The following is a 22,045-nucleotide window of genomic DNA, read 5'->3' as shown; positions in this document are numbered from 1 at the left end:
GAAAAATATATAGACCTAAAGATAGGAACGGGAAACAGAACAGCAGCTTAGAGTTGTTAAGTGGTTATAGCAGAGAGTATGAGCTTGCTCTTTTTTCATTATACGTCTTTTAGCTCTGATGGTTAAACGCTGTATATAGGATCATTTGCTAAAACAAAGAAAAAGGTATCTTTCTGCAGTTCTAAGAACGCTTGATTCTTTGTCCCTCATCTCACAGTGGCTGGCACATAATAGATAATAATTATCTGTCGGATGGATGGATTTCGCGGTTTAAGTACACAAGGAAAATAGCTTCTCGATGTCCCATTAAATCCTACACAAGCAGGACTGTGTTCTTTGATTACAGAAGATGAAATGCTATATACTTTGTTTTCGATAGAAGTCATATGTGAAGACCACTGAAGCCTTTAAATGATAGCCAACCAATAGTGAAAAAATGTAGAAAGGAAAACTTTCTTGGACTTTTAGTTGGAAAACACATAAAAGAGCGCGGGGTTAGATTTATACCTGTCCTTCTGAGCAGGGTCAGGTAGCCACGTACTGCCACCTAGTGGCGACATCTGTAAGTACCGCCTGGTTGTGGCCACTGGACCTTTCACATTTAAGGCCACAAAAAGCTAATGTCTCTACATCCATCCAGAACTGAATCCTGAAGAAGAGTCTAAATACAGAGGAAAAACAGGCAGTAAAGCTAAAGTATTTTATTAATAATTTATTGTCAGTAAGAAAGACTGGCTAATGGTAGTTTTTCAGTAAAAACCTTTACAAGACCATTGCATCACAAATATACAGACACTATAAAAACTGTGTCATGATGGTTTTGGTTCTAAACAGGTATGCAGAAGGTCCCCGTTACACTTTCCAGTAATGAAAAATGCTTATAATTCTAAAATACACCCACTTATTTAAGACATGTCCATGTGGAAGATCTTTCCTCACCCTATGTACAGCTAGAAACGAAGGACTATATTGAAATGTCTTAATGAAATGTCACACTTCAAGGGAAGAGGACATATAATGAAACCCTGGTTATATTAAAATATCAGGGTGCTAGGTAATGACACTAACACCACCAAAATTCGGTCCAAAACAAATGCACAAAATATCTTGAAAATCTAGTTAAAACTATGGGAAAAAAAAAATCAAATCTGTACATAGAATTTACAAAAAAAAAAAAAAAAGGGAAAATTAAAATAATCAAATCTATATAAATACATGAATCATGCTAACAAGATGACAAGACTGATTTTCGTTTCATTACTTGAACAGACAAATGTCAATGCAAAAAGATGTTCCAAAGTGGCACAGCCAAAGTAAATATCATCCAATTACAGTAGGTTCAGACACTGGAAATGGCTAACTCGTCAAGAGGTGCGTGATTCAGTGCAGCCATGCCTGTTTTAGCTCACCAAAAAAAAGCGCATAAGCACTGCTGCAGAGAACGATGCGAAGATCATTTCTATAATAATCTCCAGGTTCGATAAGGTCCAGGCACTTTGGGGGGAGTCTGAGCATCAGACCTGCGTGTGTTGCTGCGCCTCTAGTGGAGGGACCGTCACCTCTTCAAAGTGACCATCATCTCCACTCTCGTAGTCACTCATCATGACCTCAGACTCCACTTCACAGCACGCCGACACATCCGAGCAGGAAGCCGTGGAGGCGTACACAGACATGGGCATGTTTTCTACAGTAGGGGCTTCAAAGTTTCTCGGATACCCTGGAGGGTAGGGGGCATAGGGTTCTCTACACGTACTGTTCTCACCACTGCCTGCTTTTTGAGGTTCAGACATATCGACGGGATAGAAATTGGGTAGATACTGATTCAAGTTGAACCTCTGCCGGTTTCTCGATGAAGAACCCAGACTACCTGCGGCGGGCATGTCTCTAGGAGGGTGTATGGACTCGAACTGTTCGCTGAATTCTGGGGGTAAGGGGGGTAGTTCGTCAGGCACGGGGAAGTCTTCCGGTGGTGGTGGAAAGTCACTCTCGATGTCGTAACCTCCAGGGTAATAGTCTGTATCGATGGCATTTGGATCTGCTGAGTACAGGGGGGTCTGTTCATCAATAACCTCGTAATTGGGGAATTCTTGGATATCTGGCAGAGGAACACTTGGCATCCAATCCGACGTATCCCAGTGATACCCTTGGTAGAAAAGAGAACAGATTTCATTGTCTTTCTTCCCGAAAGAGGCAGAAGAGCTCAGGGTAACACACAGAAGTGCAGGGGTTCATCCACGTGGAGGCCTCTGGCCATCGCACTGAGGGCCTCCCCACTAGCCACGTTTTGACAACCTCTTTGAACTAGGCTCTATTTCAAAATGTGGACTTACAGTTCCATGTAACTACCTAACATTCAAGGAAACAAGTCTGAGGAGACGCAGTGTGCTAGCATCTCAATGACATGCACTTTCCTACAAGCGATTCCAATCAGCCTTCCTGCTTCTCTCTGCCATTCAGAACCCCCTGCTCTATAAGAAGGCTGCTGGTTCGGGCTCAGGACACAATGAAGGAGTTTGGTCCGTTAAAAAGACACTTAATGCAACTATTTAAAATAATAAAAGTAATCTTGAACATGCTGACATTTTTCAAAATTCCCTTATAGTCATGTTTATACTAAAAACTGTATTTAAAAAGCTACGAATGACATTAATATTGGTAGGTAACAAAGCATGCCTCCAAACCAAGCAAAATGCAATCAAACACTGAAAAACAGAACACAATTTTTGATAGATTACAACAATCAGTTTTTGTTACTTATACGAGGACAAAGGATAACTTCCAACTATAAAAAAAAAAAAAAAACCCTCCCACTATGGGGATGGCTCCTCCTTTCCCTCCGCCCCCATCCCGGGATTATGACAGACAGGTGGGGCGACACGTGTTTAGAAGGCAGCGCACACACAGCTCTGCACTTAGTTACTGCGGCATCCACGGAGCACACAAGTGAAGCAAGTCAGCCCTGGGGTCAAATCTTTACCAATTTTTTTTTTTTTTTTTTTAGTGAGTATCAATGAACAACTGGCATGCATAAGTCACCTCTTGATTTGCTGAGGTCAGGAGCAGCCAAAGACTCTTTTGGTGGCAGAGTAGAAAGAAAAGAAAACATTTATAATTAAACCAGAAAGATGGCTGAAAAGGCAATCAAGATCATTACATAACACAACACGAACTGTTTATCCAGCCCCATCGGCCATGGGCCTGCGTCTAAACCATCACCTACGGAAGTTCCAAATGGCTGAGAAATGCACGTAGCACAAATGAAATGGGACGTGGGAGGAGAAGAAGAAAGGGGGATGATGAACTTTGCCAGGAAACTCAAACATGAGTTTCCTTTCTTTTCTTTTGTTCCTGGCCATCTGAACCTGAAAGCACATAATCTGGTTAGGAGTCATTAAAGTCTATAGGCTCTAATCAAATGTAAATTGATAAGGGACTTGCAGGGCATCTCGTTGATAATGAGCAATATTATGACATGATCCAAATACATCTAACGCTACATGAGACTCATACTTTAGCACATTTCAGCCCTCGGATGTACGTTACGTTCAGACAAAGTCACCAACTCAGGGACTCGTGAATGCCTAGAAGAAACCCTCCCCAAATTTTGCCTGCTCTGAATGTGACTTGATGTTCCCATGGCTGCCCTCTCTCTGGAAGGAACATGGGCTGCGCTTACTCCCGTCCCCACCCCAGATCTGCAAGGCCACTCGCTCCTTCAGAAGTTCCACTTCCTACACAGAACTCCAGCACCAGGGCCGCCACAGGGAGATGGAAATGCCATGTGAGTCAGGGCCACGCGGCCCCCGGGCAGGCTGCTTACCCTAGCTAAGCTGCAGGTTCTTATCTCTGAAAGGGGAGTGGAAATCCCTTTATTAGGAGGATTACATCAGATAATGTAGGTCAAGCCCAAACTCTTAGCTCTTGTCATGATTCTTATTCCTGGAAAGTAGTAATCGTGGTCCAAATATGGTCACTTCAGTGCTTTTCGGAACAAAACCAATGCCTTCCACGCATTCTACAATGTTCCTGAGAACCCACGTAGTGAAGAAATTTGGAAAAGAGAGGATCTGATTTATGGTTCTCTTTTAGGAATTTGAAGCTAAAACTGTAATGACCACAGTGGCTCTAAAAAATGAGTAAGCCGGTATTTAGTCAATGTCTACCTATAGAAATGTTTTTAAAGTCTACTGAAAATGTAGTTTCTTTTTCAAGAGAGGACTGACAACCTTTGTTACTCTACGGGAACTCGAATCTTAAAATTCAAGCCAGTATTTTCAACTTTAAATTCAATTTCTATTATTTTTCAATGAAGGAGATTCCAGGAAATAATGGTTTTATGTTCTGCTTTTAAAAATCTCATCCCTAATTTAAGATAAAACTAAAATCCACTAGACAAAGTAGAGATTACTTTCTGATTCACCAAGACGCACTACCTGTTCTTAAGAAGGTGGGCGTGTGACTCCCTGGTACCACTGTCTGGCCCATCCTGTCCCGAAACCAACTCAACTTAACCCTGAAAACATACATGTCCTCCCAAAGAGAGGATCCCTTACGCTTTCTGTAATCCTGAGGGTGTATACCTGCAGTTCTCAAGGTGTGAGCCTGACACCAGTAACTTGTCAGGAAGGTAAATCAGGCTTTTAAACAAGCCCTCCTGGCGAGGTGATTTACGGTTTAAAAGCTACCAAGCTGTGCGATTTACATGTAATTACTCAAAACTTCAAGACATTAATAAAGGGCTGATTTAATTGAAAGTAACTATAACTTTAGGTGTTGATCAATGCCCTTTCATACAATTTTGAACAGAGAGATAAAGCTTTGTATTAATTCTCACTAAACCATATAATGAAAGTAATTACTTTCTACCATGTTCTATCATTATCCTTGATCACAGGGAAAATCCAGAAGGGAAGAGTCGGTTTTAGGTAATTATAAAAGCTGTATGTGAGTGTTATTCCTATGCAGAGAATTAAAAAAAATTTTTTAGCTAGGATGACTTCTAACCTTCTTAACACTGTGCCATGTAAAAGCAAGTTGTCAAGACCCCATGGGTCACCTCTGAGATCTACTTACATTCGCTATGTACTGTTATTCACAATAACAAAGACGTAACATACGTAAGAATATTTCTGCAATGTATCTGGATTATGAATATACATACACACCTGCACAAAAGTACTCAACCCCCTCAAAACCACAGATCATTTTTTTAGACACCAAACAGGCAGAAGCACACTATTCTAGCGGCAGTCACAATAAACACAAACACACAGCACACGTATCGTGACTATACCTTCTTCATTCACCGTGTCAACAACAGCATTGACAAGGTGTATTACAGTCACTATGGAAGCTTGTAAAAAGGTACAAAAGGAGTAAATTAGGAAAATCTTCGGTTAGAAAACAGTGCATTCAACAGGATTCTTTATATGATTATACATGACCCCTATACTCTTGCTGTTATAGATCTCAGACATTTTCTAATCAAGCTATATATATATATATATATAGTTATTAATCAAAGAAATAAATTACATTATAATGTGGTTACTTTAAGAAATTTTTTAGCTCTAAGTTTTCTCACTTATGGATCTAGTCATGACAAAACAATTCTTATTTTAACATCTCATGGGCAAAAGACTTCACATTTAAACAGTAAAGTACTTGCTAAGCCAATTTTCTGGGTTTATTTAATGAATTTGCACGTTCCAAGAAAAATGGAGCGTTACATAATAAGATAAAATATGTAATATAAATACAAAAACTGGCTTTAATTCTGTTCTGTGTACTCCCACTCCAAATTTCTTATCTATTTTGCAGACGGGCTAACAGCTGGAGACCTAACATACCAGCAGAGAAATGCAGACTGTCTGCCTGGCTGTTTCCTAGGTAAACTCCCTTTTATTTGTGTACCAGATTGTTTTAAAGCCTTGTCGCCAAGATAAACACGTGTGCGTGTGGTAGACAGCACAGCGGCCCTCTGAGATGTCCACATCTAATCCTGGGAGCCTGTGAATATGTTACCCCATCCCTGGCAAAGGGGCTTATTTTGCTGATGTGATGAAAGATCCTGAGGTGGGGAGATTTTCCTGAATGGTCCATATGAACTCAATGTATTCACACAGGTCCTGGAGAGGGCAGAGATCCCTCCTAGGTGTGCGTGGGGAGCTACACATGCCGTAGGACTACAGAAGAATGGCCAGGAGAGGCAATGCTGTCTTTGCCAGAGGACGGCCTCTAGATGCTGGGAAAGGTAAGGGAGCAGATGCTCCTCTACAGCTGCCAGAAAGGCAGTAGTAGCCCTGCTAACACCTTCACGGGAGCCTACTGACCCGTGTTGGGTTTCCAAACTATAGAACTGCAGGATGATAAATTTATCTTGTTTTAAGGCACCACATTTGTGGTCATCTGTTACAGAAGCCTCAGAAAACTAAAATTTTATGTCCAGAATCTTAATTAATACAGTCAATACAAACACTACTGGATATGTTTTCTTTCTCACACTGTATTTTCTAGCAATTAACTTTCATAATTAATGTGACCACAGTTTAATGGTATTTAGGAGTAGTAAGAAGAATGGTGTTTCAGGGAAAGGAATTAGGAAAACACTGACGGGACTCTGAAATGTATCTATGAAGAGCATTTAGAAAACTGACATTATTGTTTTAAATTAAACTTAATGAAAGAATTCAATTCTGTTGGTTTAATAAGCTAGAGCTATGCTCATATACTCCGTCACTAAGTAATGCCCTGTTCTGACGCCTAACATGCTTGAAATCAGAAGTGAATGGAGTAAACTCATGGCCATCTTTAGTCTGGAAAAACACTGCAATATCTTATGAACTATATACATTACTCTGGGTTTAGAAATAAGTAATGGTGGGTTATTTCTTTCAACCAAATATTTGAAATGTTTAAACACAATACATTTTTATGCAAAAAAAAAAATAGTCAAACTTACTAATTCTGACCTTCAAAAATTTCCACTAAAAACTATTTTGTTATTGAATGTTGACAGTTTTCTCTACTGGTATGTGCTAACATGGCGAAGCTGCGCGTGAACGCACATTACCTAGGGAAATCAGAGAAACATAACTGGCATCAAAGATCCCATTGTCCAACTTTCTTCATTAGAAATATAATCCAACTTACTAGCAGGCTCTTAAACTGTGCTCTCAGTCAGTACGCTCTGATCCAAATGGGAGCTGGGGCCGCAGGGGAGTCAGGGGAAGAGACAAATAAAACCTTGTCATAGTGAAGGTGCTACCAGAGCTGAACATTTCCGACCAGCGCATCGTCTCCCGGGGTGCATGAGGATGGGGTTGGGGGTGGGGGATGACTGGGCTCAAGAAAGATACTGCAGGCATTTTTTTTTTTTAACCCCATAAAACCTCTAGAACATTTACTGTTGTGGAAAGAATAATCAGAAAAGATAGTAGATTTTCTTCCCTATTTCTGACAAGTTGCTGCAGTTCAAATACCTATCCCATAAGAACACTTAAATATTTTCCCAAGCAGATGTTCATGCAAGTTGTACAAGATGCTGTGGACTGGTGGTCCCCAATGGGACGTGAACACAGTCTGGCACATCTACCGCGTTCCGCACACGGCGCCACGCCAGCAGCGCAGCGCTTACTCACCATTGTCATCGCACGACTCCGACTGGAAGGAGCTGAGGGACTGCACCTCCGACAGGCTTTCCCGGGCGCTGTAAGGATGGGAAGGCTTTTCCTCCAGAGGCTTCTTGGAGAGACAGGGATCGAGATCCACTACTTTAGCTAAAAGGAAGAGATGACAACGGTCAGCAGCATGAGGGCAGGGCTTCTGGTTTTGTTCACTGCTAGCACCAAAACTGCCTGAGACTCGTTTACTAGAGAACAATGGAAAGATAAAAGGAGAAGCCTCTGAAAAACAAAACGGAAACCTACAAACCGGCAACTACTCTCAGGGATTCACAGAACAGACATTGTCAATAAACCCACTTGTGGAGATCATTAGACAGTATGGGGAATTAGAAGTTCCTTCTAAGAACTACCTATAGCCATTTTTAAAGCATCAAAAGACATGTTGAGCCTCTACTAAAAATATGACTTCTGGCCATATTCTTTTAAAAAAAATCCTAATTTCTTTGGCATAAAAAGCCCCCAAACTGCTAGTTGAGAAGCCATATCCACTACAACAATGAAATGAGTGTAGTCCTGTTCATAATAATATTCAGGAGAGACCCATCTCCTGCTTGGTGTAACATCACAGCCACAGCACTCAGCCAGGGCAGGTTTTTCACATCACACCAAAGGGCCCTGGGGTTGGAGCCTACTGACCCCTGCCAGAGTCCCAGCACTGCATTGGGACCATCGGAAGCTCAAGCAGAATGTATAAGGGCACCGTTGGGCTCAATGACGTTTTACTCAAGAGGCAAAGAGCCGGTCTTACTGTCATAGTCGAAGTCCCAGCTGGGCTTCTGGATGGAGTCGCTGTCCGAAGGGGAGTTGGAAGGGGGCGGGGGAGGCAGGTTCGGGGCCACGCTGCAGACGGCCACGGCCTTGCGGTGTCCGTGCCCAGACTCGGGGTTGAAGGTGCTGAATTCCGGGTGCTCTGGGATGGCAGATCCTTCGAAGGAATTGCGGTCCAGGTTGTTCCTGGAGTCGCTTGGAATGCTTGGAGTGTAGGAGATGGGACGGACGGGCACCTGGGGGGGGATGTCGGAGTAAATGTTCTTGTTGAGCTTTGAATCGAAATACGGTCTCTGCAGGAACGCGGTGGCGGGGCCCAAGTGCTTGTCCTCAGGTGTAGCCTGCTGCTGCTTCTTCCGACTCCTCATCTTGCGGCAGAGGACAAACACCATCACCAGCAAAAATATCCCCACGATGAAGACGAGAATGCCTATGCCTTCGCCCAGCCCGATGTTCCACGGGGTCGACACGTACTGATTGGGCGCGGCGTCCTCACAGTGTCGGCCCCTGTAGTCCTGGCTGCAGTTGCAGTGGTAGGAGCCGTGCGTGTTCTCACACAGCGCCCCGTTGCGGCAGGGGCTGGCGGCACACTCGTCGACGTCACTCTGACACCTGCCAAGAATGAGGACAGGCGCTGGCCATGCGGGTCCCCATAGGTCAGCGCCCAAGGACGAACCCCAAACAACACATGGGACCACTGAAACCCACTACCAACAACAACAGTAATTACAAGTGGGGAAAAAAAAAAAAACCACCTTTCGTGGAGTAAATTAATCACATGAGTCTATACTGGTATATCTGGGAGATAAACATTATGGCAAGCCATGCTGAACTTTTCTGGGATGTCACAGATGAGTAAACCAAATTCACAGGCTAAGTATGCAGTTTGTTTCTGATTCTCTTTGTTTAGAATGTGCATTTTTTAAAGACTTTTTATTTGAGAGAGAGAGAGAGAGAGAGAGTGCAAGACAGAGCACAAGTGGGGAGAAGAAAGAGAAGCAGACTCCCGGCTGCACAGGGAGCCGGACATGGGGCTCAATCCCAGGACCCCGGGATCATGACCTGAGCCAAAGGCAGATGTTGAACTGACTGAGCCACCCAGGCGCCCCAAGAACCTACATTTTGATACACAGTATGGTGGAAACACTTCTGATAGGCTAGCTTCAATTTCTAAGAAAATGTTCCTGTTTGGAAATAGGACACTTCTGTAAAAACATGTGAAAGGCTAGAAAACTGTTCCATTTTAAAACGTTTCTCCTGCTAAAAGCCTCCCACAACCCCTCCTCACCTGTCAAACATTTGCAGGCCACCCCATCCCCTCTGCCTTTCCATATGGATGCCCGACGCTTCTCAGAGCCTCCCTCCTTTAATAAAGGGTATCTACTGACCTTCCCCCATACCAACTGCCACTGGAAGTCTAAGACCCCTCTGTCAAATATATTTAGTATTAACTGACTGGAATTAGGAAAGTCAGCTTATGAACTAAGACCACATGACTGATGGCAAAACTGAAGACTCTGACCACCGCTGAAGCAAAAGCCATGCAGATACCTGCATGCAGCTCACACTCAGAGCCTTCACGCAAGACTGACAGTGAACGCTTCAGTGAGGCACGAGGCACTTACAAATAACATGCACAGAGTAACTTTTTTAAACTGAACTAGTGAAAAGCCATCTGGGAGCTAAAAAAAAACCTGCCTCTTTCAGTGGGCCAGCAAGCACCTCTGTGCCTCATTTTCCTCCCCTAGAAAACAACCATCACCTCTTAGCATTATGCCAGGGATTATAAAAGAGGCCAAGAGTTGAAAAGCGTTGATAGATGGCTACGTAAATGTTCGTTATGGCGTATTATGGAGAAGTCATTGTCATCCTGCCTCAAAAGACAGGTGACAACTCCATGTGCGTCTGCCTTAATAAACATGTACTGCCTGTTTATAAGTTTAATCTCTGAATTAGAGATAGGTATTTTCAAGTCCTATATTGTATTTACTGCTCAGTACTTTAAAGAGTGAAAGGATAAATTCTACAAGGACCTAAGGGTGGGGAACATGAAATTCTAAAGCCATGTCACCCAAATTAATAAAGTTTGGTTGCATCTGTGAATTGATGGGACACGAAAGCGAGGTGCAAATACAAATTTCGGATGAAGCCACTTACCTTTCTCCCCTGAAACCCGAATCACACTGACAGACAGCACCATCCAAACTATCAAAACACGTTCCACCATTTTTGCAGGGCTCATCTTTGCAGTATGGGCTCAGCTGGCACCTGGAGGAGGAGAAGGAAATATGCATTAGCCTCACACTTTGAATACAAATAAATACCGCACGACAGAGAACAAGTAGATGTAATCCTATATATATAAAAACAGTAGGCACTTTCAGAACTTTCATTCTGTCACTTTGACAATTAAAAGAACCACACCCACCTCTGACCGGTATATAATCCTCGGCATTGGCACACAAAGTCTCCATTGTCCACGATGCAGGTGCCACCATAAAGGCATGGGTTGGAGGAACAGGGGTTGACGCTCAGCTCACAGTACGTCCCTATGAACAAGGCACTACATTTGCAGTAATAACCTGCATGAGCAAAAGGGAATAAAAAAGTCCAATCATTCAATAACGCAAGAAATGTATCTTAGTATATTGGTTTTTACTTTTAAAAGAAGCCTTAGGGGCTGCCTGGGTGACTCAGTTGGTTAAGCATCTGCCTTAGGCTCAGATCGTGATGCCAGGGTCCTGGGATCAAGCCCCACATTGGGTTCTCTGCTCAGCAGGGAATCTGCTTCTCCCCTGACCCCCAGCTTGTGCCCAGTCTCAAAATGAGAGAGAGAGAGAGAGAGAGAAGAGAGAGAGAGAGAGAGAGAGAGAGAGAGAGAAAGTCTTAATTCTCTGAGACCCGCAGAAGTTAGTAAGATTCCCATTCCCTCTGGATAAAATGTTGTCTGAATCAATAAGATAGAACTCCCACTGCTGGTATAACCAAAACACAACGAGCTGCAGAAAGAACTCCTAATTAGCTTTAGTTAGTCATAATTTATGTGAGGTTACTGGGCCAAGCTGAGAGAGCAGGGAAAAACAGTCCTTTATTTGAGCGACCTTGCAGACTGACAACACTTACTACTGAACAGCCTAATTTATTTGCAGCTCACACACTTTTGAAGGCTGAGATCATAATGTAAAAAGCCCTCGGAAGACCACAAGCAACCATCAAGGAAAAGGGATTGTCATATTGTCATATTTGTCCAAAGGAGCATAAAGAATGTCAGACTCTTGCAAAGACTGTGACATGGGACAGAGCACGGGGTAGACCTTTTCCCAGTGTCTGTCTTTGGGGAAGACGGCAGGACTGCACTTCCCTGCTCTCTCTGAAGTTGGGCACGGCTCTCCAAGTTTCTTTCTTTGGCCAACGATGTGACCCTGTGGGCTAGAAACTCGACAAGCCAGTATGTGGCTGTTATATCCCCATCCTCCTCATGGTAGCTTCCTTTAGCCTCATCCCTGAGGGAGTCAAGGAGGACAGCGTCCTCGCTGGCCCACCTTGGACATGTGATACAAGCACAGTACAACTTCCATGCGGAGTATTACTGTGGGGATAACCTGTCCTGTTCTTTGCATGCAATATCACAAATACTTCCCAAAGAAAGTTAAGAAAAAGCCGAATCCTTTGAAATCCCTCTGATGTGCTATTCTCATTTTGCTCTATTTATCAGGTAGCATGACTGTCCTTTCCTAACACCTATTACTGGTATGGGAACAAACGGGGCCAGGTTACAAAAAACGAGAACTCTCCTATGCTAAGGCTTCAAGGATAGGACTGGCGACACCTCAGGAGGGTTCAAGGCATTCTGGAAAACCATATGGCATTTATAGCAAGACCAGCAGCCCCTAGGTGCTGAGCCAGCAGATCAAAGCAGGCACGAAGAAGGACTAAGTGTACAATTCTGAGTCCCACTGGGCCAACGTCTACGTGGTTGGAAGGATGTACAAAAATGATTAAGGACCAAGAAGCAGAGTTGGTTGTGGATTGCCCGTGGTTCCCGGTGCAGAATGACAAGTGTCTGGACATAAATCCTCTCAAAGCACCTGCCGTGTGTCTACAGAAGCTCGGCCTATGAAAACCCACCTCCTCGCAGCCAGGCTGGAGGGGTCAAGCCCTGAGTCAAGCCCTGCCCTGGGACCCCTCAATTCCAATACTGACCAAAGTATCTGACACCATCTGGCTGAGAAGGAGAAAACGAAAAGACCTGCGGAACCTCACGTGTCTAGCCACAAAACGCTTTGAAGATGACTAACACGAAGCCTACCTCCTGTAGGTGATGGATGGCAGATGCCTCCGTTCTGGCAAGGGCTGCTGGAGCAGTCTTCCGTAGCTGTTAGCAAGCACCCAGGAGAGACGTCCACCCATTCTTCAACGTGAGCATAGCTTCTTGGTTTGTTATTTAAGGGGAGCTCCTGCCCATTCAAATAAATGGAGTCCATACAGCCCCTGAAACCGTTTCCTACTTGGGCGCTTCTTCCATGCCTCGTGCCTTGCTGACGGATGTGGCCACCGAAAAACACATGGTTGTCCAGGTTTAGGGTTTTCAGAGTCCCAGGGGCTGTGCCTGATGCAGTGTGGACCTGGTCCAGAACCAGCCTAGCGTAGTTTCCGTTCACTTCCAGAGACACTGCATGCCACAGCCCATCATTGACCTGAATGCTCTGAACGGACACAATTCCGGGGCCGCTTCCACAGTCAAATTTGTACTGTAGCCTTCCGTTATGAATCTGTGATAACAACAATTACCATTCACATTACTCTCTCAGAACCTTCCGTTCTGAACTCTGATCACACATCTAAAGGAGAGGTATGTTTAGCGGCTGAAGGAGAGGCTGTGCGTTTAGGCACCACAGCACGCATGCTCATCTGATCACTGCACACAGCCTGACAAAAGTGCCAAATGCACATCCAAAAAGCATCATGGGATTCACCAACCATTAACTGTTAACAGAAAAACCACCAAAATATATTATCAGGTATAATCAAAAGTGAATCATGCGGGATCTCTGGGTGGCTCAGAGGTTTGGTGCCTGCCTTTGGCCCAGGGTGCAATCCTGGAGTCCCGGGATCGAGTCCCACATTAGGCTCCCAGCATGGAGCCTGATTCTCCCTCTTCCTGTGTCTCTGCCTCTTTCTATCATAATTAAATAAATAAATCTTAAAAAAAAAAAAAAGTGAATCATGCATTGAAAAAAAAAGATCATTACCACTTACAAGTACTTGTGAATGCTTTCTATAAACTCCTATATAACATTAATTAATAAGATGTAATACCAATTTTTAGAGTTTGAATGTTAATGTCACATGACCTAAAAACGTGAGGAACAGAAGTCAATTTCTATGCTACTGCAAAGAAAAAAGAGCTCTTTAACCCAAAAGTCTTAAACTTGTAGAGAGGTACCAAGGAGCTATTTAAAATGTGGAATAAAACCATTTCCCTTAATTTTTTTTCAAAAGTGGACAATGTGAATATAAAATGGTATTTTGTGTTTTTAAATCTTCAAGTACAAAAATATACCTCCAAGATGCTGTAGTCGGTCCCACGTGCGTACATCACAACTGCATGCGCCGAGTATGTTCTGAGCCTCATGGTCAGTTTCATCTCCAATTTGTTTTCATTTTCCATTAGACGGTATTTTACAAAGCTGTTTCCGGTAAATGTTACAGATGAACTCCCTGTGAATCACAAAGAAGAAAACATAAATCAGAACCAAGTTGAAGCATATCTGTAAAAGTGAGATTTTCCCCCAACACTGACGCACATTTTTTTTTAAGGTTACAACATTATGAAATCCAATTCAATGGAAAATGTCTATTTGCTTCAATAAAAAGGATAGCATAACTGGATTTCCTTTTGGAAGAAAATTAGACTCCTGTATCAGAGAGAAATGAATTCTAAAACAATGAAATACCTAAATATAAAAATGTTCAATACAAAATGAGAAGACAATTGAGAAAAATATTTACACAGTTTCAGGTGGTTTGGGGAAACTTTTCAAGGAAGATATAATCCCCAGTCTCCAAAAATGTTGAAAATAGTATCACTCTCCAGAGGTGGAAATGGTATGTAAAGTTACACAGAACTGACAAAAATTAAATTTCAAAATGACAAGAGATACTGTAAACTAATCAAAACATCAGTACTACACAGACAGTGGGATGGAGATAATGTTCATGCTCACAGAACACACGGAATGTTCTACATACTGAAGACAAGAAACAGACAAATAACCCCGACAAGCAAGCAAAGAATACAAACAGGCCAATCCAAGAGAGGGAATGCCAGTAGGAATAAATAAGACTTTCACAAGAAGCTGGAGAAATGCAAACTAAAATAACTAGATAGCATTTCATGCCTGCTGGATGGGGGAATTTGTTTTTTAATTGAAAGCCTTACATTGGCAAGAGAATGGGGAGTAAGACCACCACACACGACTGCAAGAAGGGAACTGGTGTAACTTTCTGGGGAAACTAACATAATGGTATATTTAAAAATGTAGTTAATCTGATGATATAAATCCTAGTTTAGAAATAAATTATACTATAAAATAAAAGCACCAATAAGACTATTATGTATAAAAAGCACTTTAAAAAAGAAAAAATTGAGGGCAGCCCCAGTGGCTCAGAGGTTTAGCGCTGCCTTCAGCCCAGGGCATGATTCTGGGGACCCAGGATCGAGTCCCATGTCGGGCTCCCTGCATGGAGCCTGCTTCTCCCTCTGCTTGTGTCTCTGCCTCTCTCTCTGTTTCTCAAATAAAAAAAATCTTTTAAAAAAATGAAATGAAATGGAATAAATAAAATAAAAATTAATCAATTAATTAATTAATTAATTAATTAAGGGCAGCCCCAGTGGCTCAGTGGTTTAACGCTGCTTTCAGCCCAGGGCGTGATCCTGGAGACCTGGGATCGAGTCCCGCATCGGGCTCCCTGCACAGAGCCTGCTTCTCCCTCTGCCTGTCTCTGCTCCTGTCTCATGAAAAAATAAAATAGAATCTTTAAAAAAAAATAAAAAATAAAAAATTGAAGCATAACTAACAGTGTTGTATGAGTTTCAGGAGTACCACACTACAATTCAACTCTGTCCATTCCTGAGCGCCTCACCGTGATTAACTGTAGACAAGGATTCATTTTTAACACAAGCAAACATCTTTACAAGCTCAAGCTCTATAAACAAGGAAAATGTCAAATAAACTAAGGTACAGCCACACTCAAAAGCATGAGGCTTCCGTGTGTGGATGTGGGAAGATGCCCACAACATACAGTAAGCCACAGTAAAAGCAAGCAGACTATGTGAGATGTGGGAACTTTTTGAAGAATGTGAGAAAAAAAGCACACCTAATGTATACATATGGGACCACATGTTGATATGAGCACGATCAGAGAAGAAGAGCCTCCCTGGTAACTCGGGGGTGTTATTACATGTAAGAGGAAGGAAAAGTTACTACGGCTCCTCAATCATCTGTATGCTTGACCTGTAAGGAATACACTTTACAGTACCTGTCAACCCCAATAAAGAAAACGATGGCAAGAAACACTGAAAGCAACTTTTAGAAATAGAAGCACGCTTCCTTACTGAACTCTTACCTGGGCACTGACCGAACCGGCCCCCCGGGCAGACGCAGGTGTATCTGTCCTCTCCGGGGTCAGTGATGCACTCAGATCCCTCTGGGCATGGACTGTCTTCACACCCGTGATGGACAAGGGGGCATCTTCCCTCTGTTTAAAAAAAAATAAGAGAGAAGGGGGTGGAAACTAATTAACAGAAATTTCAAGAAAATGATCATTATTTCGTTACTGTGTAGCCTTTAGAGGCTGTACATGAAATGATCTGTGCCACCTACTATCGGATACTCGTGTGTTACCTGTGCAGAGACACACAGCTGTTCTGTGGTGGCGCGGAGTCACGAAACTCAATCTGGCCGTGCTATGCGTGGACATAACGTTTTCATCCACGGTTACCTTCTCGTCACAGAATTTCCATGGGCAATCCAGTCCTGCACACAGCTTCTGGAATACATCCAAGATCCTAACACCAATGATTTCCTCAATGTCGGTCACGGAAGAATTAATCTTGTGCAGGAGCTGTTTTGTTGAAACGTGGGCACCACCTGATTTCTCTACAAAGAGTAAGACATCCAGATGTGGATGAGGTTCAGAGGGCTGCAAACTAACAATCTGTATGTCGTTCCTCCTTGCACCCAAGATGTTCCGTAAGGCTCGCTGGAAGTTGCGCCAGTAGTCGCCAACAAACTCCTCCGGAGTGAGATTGGCAAAGCGGATGGCAATGGTGTGGTTCAGCATCTCCTGTGTTATCTGTCGGATGTGCACTGTGATGTCCGCCACCGTTGTAAACTTCCCATCGGTGACGCTGACGTTGAGAAGGTACTGCCCTATGTCTAGTTTTTTGTGTGCTATCAGCTTGCCCCCTGTGCTGGAAACAGAGAAGAGCTTGTCCATCTGGGGATCGAGACTGTAGCTTAAAGTGTCATACACGTCTTGGTCTGTTGCATGAATCTTCCCAATGACACCCCCTGAGTATTCCTCTCCAAAAGCAGTAATGAAAATTTCTAGTGGTAAGATTGCGGGGGGGTAGATGCTCTCCTCAATGACCTTAATGTCAATATAGGTCAGAGACGACAACTGAGGCTTTCCATTATCTGCCACCTAGGAGGAAATGAAACAAAACAAGCTTTGTCTATGTCATTGTTTACAACTTCTTTATTTTTAAAAGATTTATTTTATTTTATTTCTTTGTTCATGAGAGACATAGAGAGGCAGAGACACAGGTAGAGGGAGAAACGGGCTCCCTGTGGGGAGCCCAATAATATGGGACTCGATCCCAGGAGCCTGGGATCACGACTGGAGCCGAAGGTGGACGCTCAACCACTGAGCCACCCGGGCATCCCTGCTTACAACTTCTTAATAAAAATATATTTACATTATTCACACTTTAAAAAATGACCAATTATTACTTATTTCTCCATTTCTTATTTCCTATCAAGGAAAAGGATAAATACTTCCTCGTGGCCCTTTTGCTAATTCATAAGGAAGGTCGGCTCCACCAATGTGTATGATCAAGTAACCCAATGAATAAATCAGACCCCTCAGAGTGCCCTGGGATAAAAACAAAGGTATGGCAAACAAACAAACAAACAAGACAGTTCTATTCATTTTGTTTTCTCATGAAAGTAAGCTATTCACATACAAGAAGACAGCCGCCAAAGGAACGCTCCTCCAGGAATCCACAATAACATCACAAGGACTTTCGTACCTTAACATGCAGTAGGTAACGATCTTTCACTTTCCTCTTTATGGTCCCTGACGTCAGGAGGACCCCCTGCTGGTTAACGTCAAATGCTCCATCGTCATTCCCACTCACAATGGTGAAAAAGAAGGGCGGGCCATTATGAGAGGAGTCCTTGTCGGTCACGATCAGCTGCAATACACTGAAGCCCACAGGCTTGTTTTCCTGGAGGGTCAAAAAAAAAACCAAAAAACCCACGATTTTCAACAAAACTAAAGCTATGTGGTAGCAGACACAGGCAAGTTTTTCTAGAACATGAAGTATACTAAAAACAAGGCCTGGTTGCTGCTCCATTTGGCAGGAAGAGAGAGAAGAGGAGCTGCTGCTGCTGCTGGTGGTGGTGGTGGTGGTGGCGGCGGCGAAGAGAAAGAGGTGAAGGGAAATGGAGAAGAGAAAGGGGTGAAGGGAAAGGTAGGGGTTTGGACACCAGAGGGGAAGGTATAAGGAAGGATGCATGGGGAGCAGAAGCGCAAGAAAGATGGAGTAGGAGCAGGGGAGACGAGGGAGGAGGTGAATTAGATACTCTGATGCCTCTCAAATACAGGAGAACAGAAAATAAGATTAAGGATCAAGCTAGTGAGAATCTTAAAAAGCAAAGCACAAAAAGAAGAAAGAAAAGCTTGGCTGTTATCTTGAAAATGCTCAGCTCTTAGTATTGATGGACTAATTTTATTTATTCTTCTCATTTTCCTAAAAAGTAATCTTTGGAAAAGATAGGTACTTCAAATGAACAACTGAGGCCAACAGAAGAACGCGTTTCAAAAGGGATGTGTTGGAGGAACACCATCAGCACCCCAAGATTACCTGGATAATCACACTGTAGTTTCCCTTGGAGAAGACGGGAGCATTGTCGTTGACGTCCGACACGTCGATGTTCACGGTGGTTGTGTTGACCCTGGGTGGACTGCCGTTATCAGACGCCTGAACTGTGAGTGTGTAACCTGAAATCTTTTCGGACACAAGACAGAGAGAACACATGTCCACCTCACAAGGCCCAAGAACAGGGTTTCACCAGAGGTGGACCGGCAGCCCGGAAGGGCAGATCTGAGTACCTGTCCTCACTTGCTCTATCTCGCACGTGGGCAACTCCCCAACCTACAAACAAGCACACTGCAAGTACCTACAGAATGCGACATATTCGCTCAACAGGAAAAGTTAGCGAGGGTGGTTAGACTCCCTGATGCCTCTTGAAACATACTCATTCCATTAAAGCTTTCTAACTTTAAAACCGATTAACGGAAGTTATAAAAGAGATAATATAATGAGAAAAGTGTTGGCAGAGCTCAAAGGCTGTTGCTTTTGCAGTAACAGGGTTGGCAAGTTTCTCTAAGACACAAAGAGGACTGTGAGCCAAAAGCTGAGGGAAGATGCTTTCCACCCCCAAGGGCTTACTCATCTTCAACACCAGACACTCCGGATCAGCCTCCCCCATCACTCAAAGTAGCCAACTGTCTAAACCCCACAGGACGGTTCTTCGTGACCCCCATACAAAGGCCGTGGCATCGAGTGAGGCGCATTCTGTCCTAGGGTAGTTAAGCTCCCCCTGTTAAGCTCCCTCCTCCAGCAGGAGAGTTGGAAGAAGCCAGAAAGCCGGCTCAATCCCAGAGTATGTTCTGCAGAGTAAGCCCTGCAAGACGCTCCAACAGGCAAGGGCAATGCCTGGGACGCACGACACACCATCACGCTAGACATCCGCGCGCTGAAGGCGCGGACAAGCACATCAGTCACCAACACTACGTGCTCTTCGGCCAGCAGTGCAGCAACTGCTAGCCTAACAGCGGTGGCTCCCTAAGCCTCCTGCAAAGTCCCTGCTCAAAAGTAACAGGTCACAACAGGAATGAAGGAACTGAGACTTGAGCTCATCACCGTCTCCCCAATTCCTCTGGTCTTAGCTTTACCTGTTATTGTTCTGGAACGACACTCTATTATCGCCAATGTCCTTTCAATTCACTTCCAGACTTTGGGACCTCTCCAGGCAGCTCCCTGTGCATGGGCGGAGGTGCGGAGGTGCGGCCCGGCTTTCCCTCGGTTGCTCACATTTACCTCACTGCCCCACTGCCTCCAGAATCCTCTCCAGAGGCCTGTGCCAGCTTTCTGTAGTTCCAGCTTTCAGGTTTCTGGAGTAAAATCTCCAAATACTGGCTGAAAGCTTTTCCTTACACGTGCCACTGTCTGCCACCAACCGCCCCACGGAAGAGCAGAGGCCGGGCCTCTCCCAGCCTCACGCGGCCAGCCCCCTGGATCGGGGGTGCCCAGCCACAGCCCACGGGCACCTCAGCCTCCTCCCTTCAGGCCAGGCCCCTGCAGCCCCCAGTCCGGGCCTGGCGCAGGTCTGCCCTCCTCGCACGGGGACCCACCCTCGGACGGTGACAGCCAGGCCCGCAAATACTCGGTGCTACCCCACTGCCTGCAGTGTCCAGTCCGAGCCTCTGATTTGCCCCCAGCCCCCTTTCTTGGTAGGACTCCTCTACTCCAGTGCAGCCTAAAGGGATCACCTAAATGTACAGCGTGTCCTCCTTTCTCCACGCAGTTCCTCACAGGGACTCGCCTTCTCTCAGCGACTATAGTTTTCTGAGTCTCTGCCATTACCGAAAACCCAGCAACTGGCTCCATGAAGCTCCCCCCAACACTGGAGGCAACACAAGTTTCTCCCTGAATATAAACTTTTACTCCAAACTCCTACCAGTCTGAAACACGTCTGACGTTCCTGAGATTTTCATACTGGAAATGCTTTCCAACTGTGCCTTGTTTGTCAGGGCCCGAACAAGGCTGGTTCCTACCCTTCTCATACTTTCCATCGTGTCACAGAGGGGGACATGCAAGGAACATCTCTGTCCTGGTTTGGTGATCAGTAAACAATTTAAGCCACACTTTTGCACGTACCGTTTCCCGGTCTAGAAGCTTGGTCACTTTCACTTCTCCCTTGGCAGGGTCAATCGTAAATGGACTTCCTTGGTTGCCATCTATGATCGAATAGCGGATGCGGCTGTTGGAGGGCCCATCGGTATCATCAGCCATGACCTAGGAAACATCACACTGCTGCTCAGGAGACAGCTAAGGAAGGGACTGGCGTCTACGCCAATCTCTGCTATCAACAGCTAGCTATTACAAGGCAATCATTTACCACAGAGTCACTCATCGACTGGGAGAACAGATGACATTTCACAACTTCCAATTATTTTCGAGTAAGGCCACAACAAAAACTAGATCGATCCTCCTGAAATTTCTTGCAAAGTCCCAAAAGAAGAACATGGCAGGGGAGAAAATACACACCGTGATGACCGACTGCTCGAGAAGGGCATCCTCGCTGATCACTGCCGTGTAGGTGTCTTGGCTGAACACGGGGGAGTTGTCGTTGATATCGGTGACGTTGATGTTCACAGTTGCCACATCACTCAGGGAAGGCGTACCTCCGTCAGTGGCTTCTACAGTCAGGTAATATTCATGAGAGCTTTCATAATCCAGATTCTCAATGATAAATATGGCCCCTGTAAGAGAAAAGCCAAATGATGTCCGGGACTTTCAAATGCCACCACTTTCTCCCACTGTGCTGGAAATAACACTGCTAAACAAACCATTTCTGCTTCAGAAGTTACTTATCCTCTATGTATGTTTTCTAACTTCTTAATTCAGCAATTACAAATCAGGAAGTTGCGAATCCCTGGGTCTTATTCATGTCTCTGTGATATTTAAATGGCTCTCCCAGTCAATGCTACATCCCACATCCCACCATAAAAATGTTTTATTTCTTCTCCCTTCTAAACCACAGTTTACTACAGATGTCACTCTATTAACCTAAAAAGGAAAACATAAGAATTCTATTCTTTGGCCTTTCTTTTCCTTTTCTGTTTTTCTTTTATAGAAATGTACATCTCTTTTTTCTATCTCCAGATAACTACTTACATCTTGTCATTAAAAACAGAATCCCTGGGACGCCTGGGTGTCTCATGGTTGAGCATCTGCCTTCGGCTCAGGTCATGATCCCAGGTCCTGGGATCGAATCCCGCAGCAGGCTCCCTATAGGGAGCCTGCTTCTCCCTCTGCCTATGTCTCTGCCTCTTTCTGTTGTGTCTTTCATGAATTAATTTTTAAAAATTAAAAAAAAAAAAAACCCACAAAAGACAGAATCCTTTTCTTTTTTTTTTTTAGTCAGAACCCTTTTTTGATTTAATAATTTCCTGAGCATCCTTCCTTATAGCTCATCCTACAAAGGAGCCCTAAAAAATAATAATTCTATGATTAT

The 22,045-nt window shown here is 44.1% G+C and overlaps 1 protein-coding gene across 4 annotated transcripts in view; it reads right to left on the bottom strand.

Moving 5' to 3' along the window:
* Nucleotides 1-686: 686 nt before the first annotated feature.
* Nucleotides 687-22,045, bottom strand: part of FAT1 (FAT atypical cadherin 1) — a 127,893-nt gene continuing 106,534 nt past the window's right edge. For 3 of the 4 annotated variants that reach the window (XM_055315671.1, XM_055315674.1, XM_055315673.1), the window contains exons 15-28: nucleotides 21,076-21,290; nucleotides 20,686-20,823; nucleotides 18,607-18,750; nucleotides 17,770-17,967; nucleotides 16,361-17,162; nucleotides 16,083-16,214; nucleotides 14,017-14,174; nucleotides 12,763-13,225; nucleotides 10,882-11,035; nucleotides 10,611-10,721; nucleotides 8,434-9,065; nucleotides 7,641-7,778; nucleotides 3,037-3,072; nucleotides 687-2,143 (exon numbers count right to left, since the gene is read on the bottom strand). In XM_055315671.1, the coding sequence (XP_055171646.1) occupies nucleotides 1,515-2,143; nucleotides 3,037-3,072; nucleotides 7,641-7,778; nucleotides 8,434-9,065; nucleotides 10,611-10,721; nucleotides 10,882-11,035; nucleotides 12,763-13,225; nucleotides 14,017-14,174; nucleotides 16,083-16,214; nucleotides 16,361-17,162; nucleotides 17,770-17,967; nucleotides 18,607-18,750; nucleotides 20,686-20,823; nucleotides 21,076-21,290 (3,950 nt within the window). In that variant the 3' untranslated portion in view covers nucleotides 687-1,514. The remainder of the gene's footprint in view (nucleotides 2,144-3,036; nucleotides 3,073-7,640; nucleotides 7,779-8,433; nucleotides 9,066-10,610; nucleotides 10,722-10,881; nucleotides 11,036-12,762; nucleotides 13,226-14,016; nucleotides 14,175-16,082; nucleotides 16,215-16,360; nucleotides 17,163-17,769; nucleotides 17,968-18,606; nucleotides 18,751-20,685; nucleotides 20,824-21,075; nucleotides 21,291-22,045) is intronic. The other variant, XM_055315675.1, reaches the window with a different exon arrangement.

This window comes from Nyctereutes procyonoides, unplaced genomic scaffold, assembly GCF_905146905.1.
Source record: "Nyctereutes procyonoides isolate TBG_1078 unplaced genomic scaffold, NYPRO_anot_genome, whole genome shotgun sequence".
Classification (NCBI taxonomy): domain Eukaryota; kingdom Metazoa; phylum Chordata; class Mammalia; order Carnivora; family Canidae; genus Nyctereutes; species Nyctereutes procyonoides.
Note: the sequence above shows the minus strand (reverse complement) of the source record. Positions and strands in the feature narration are given on the sequence as shown.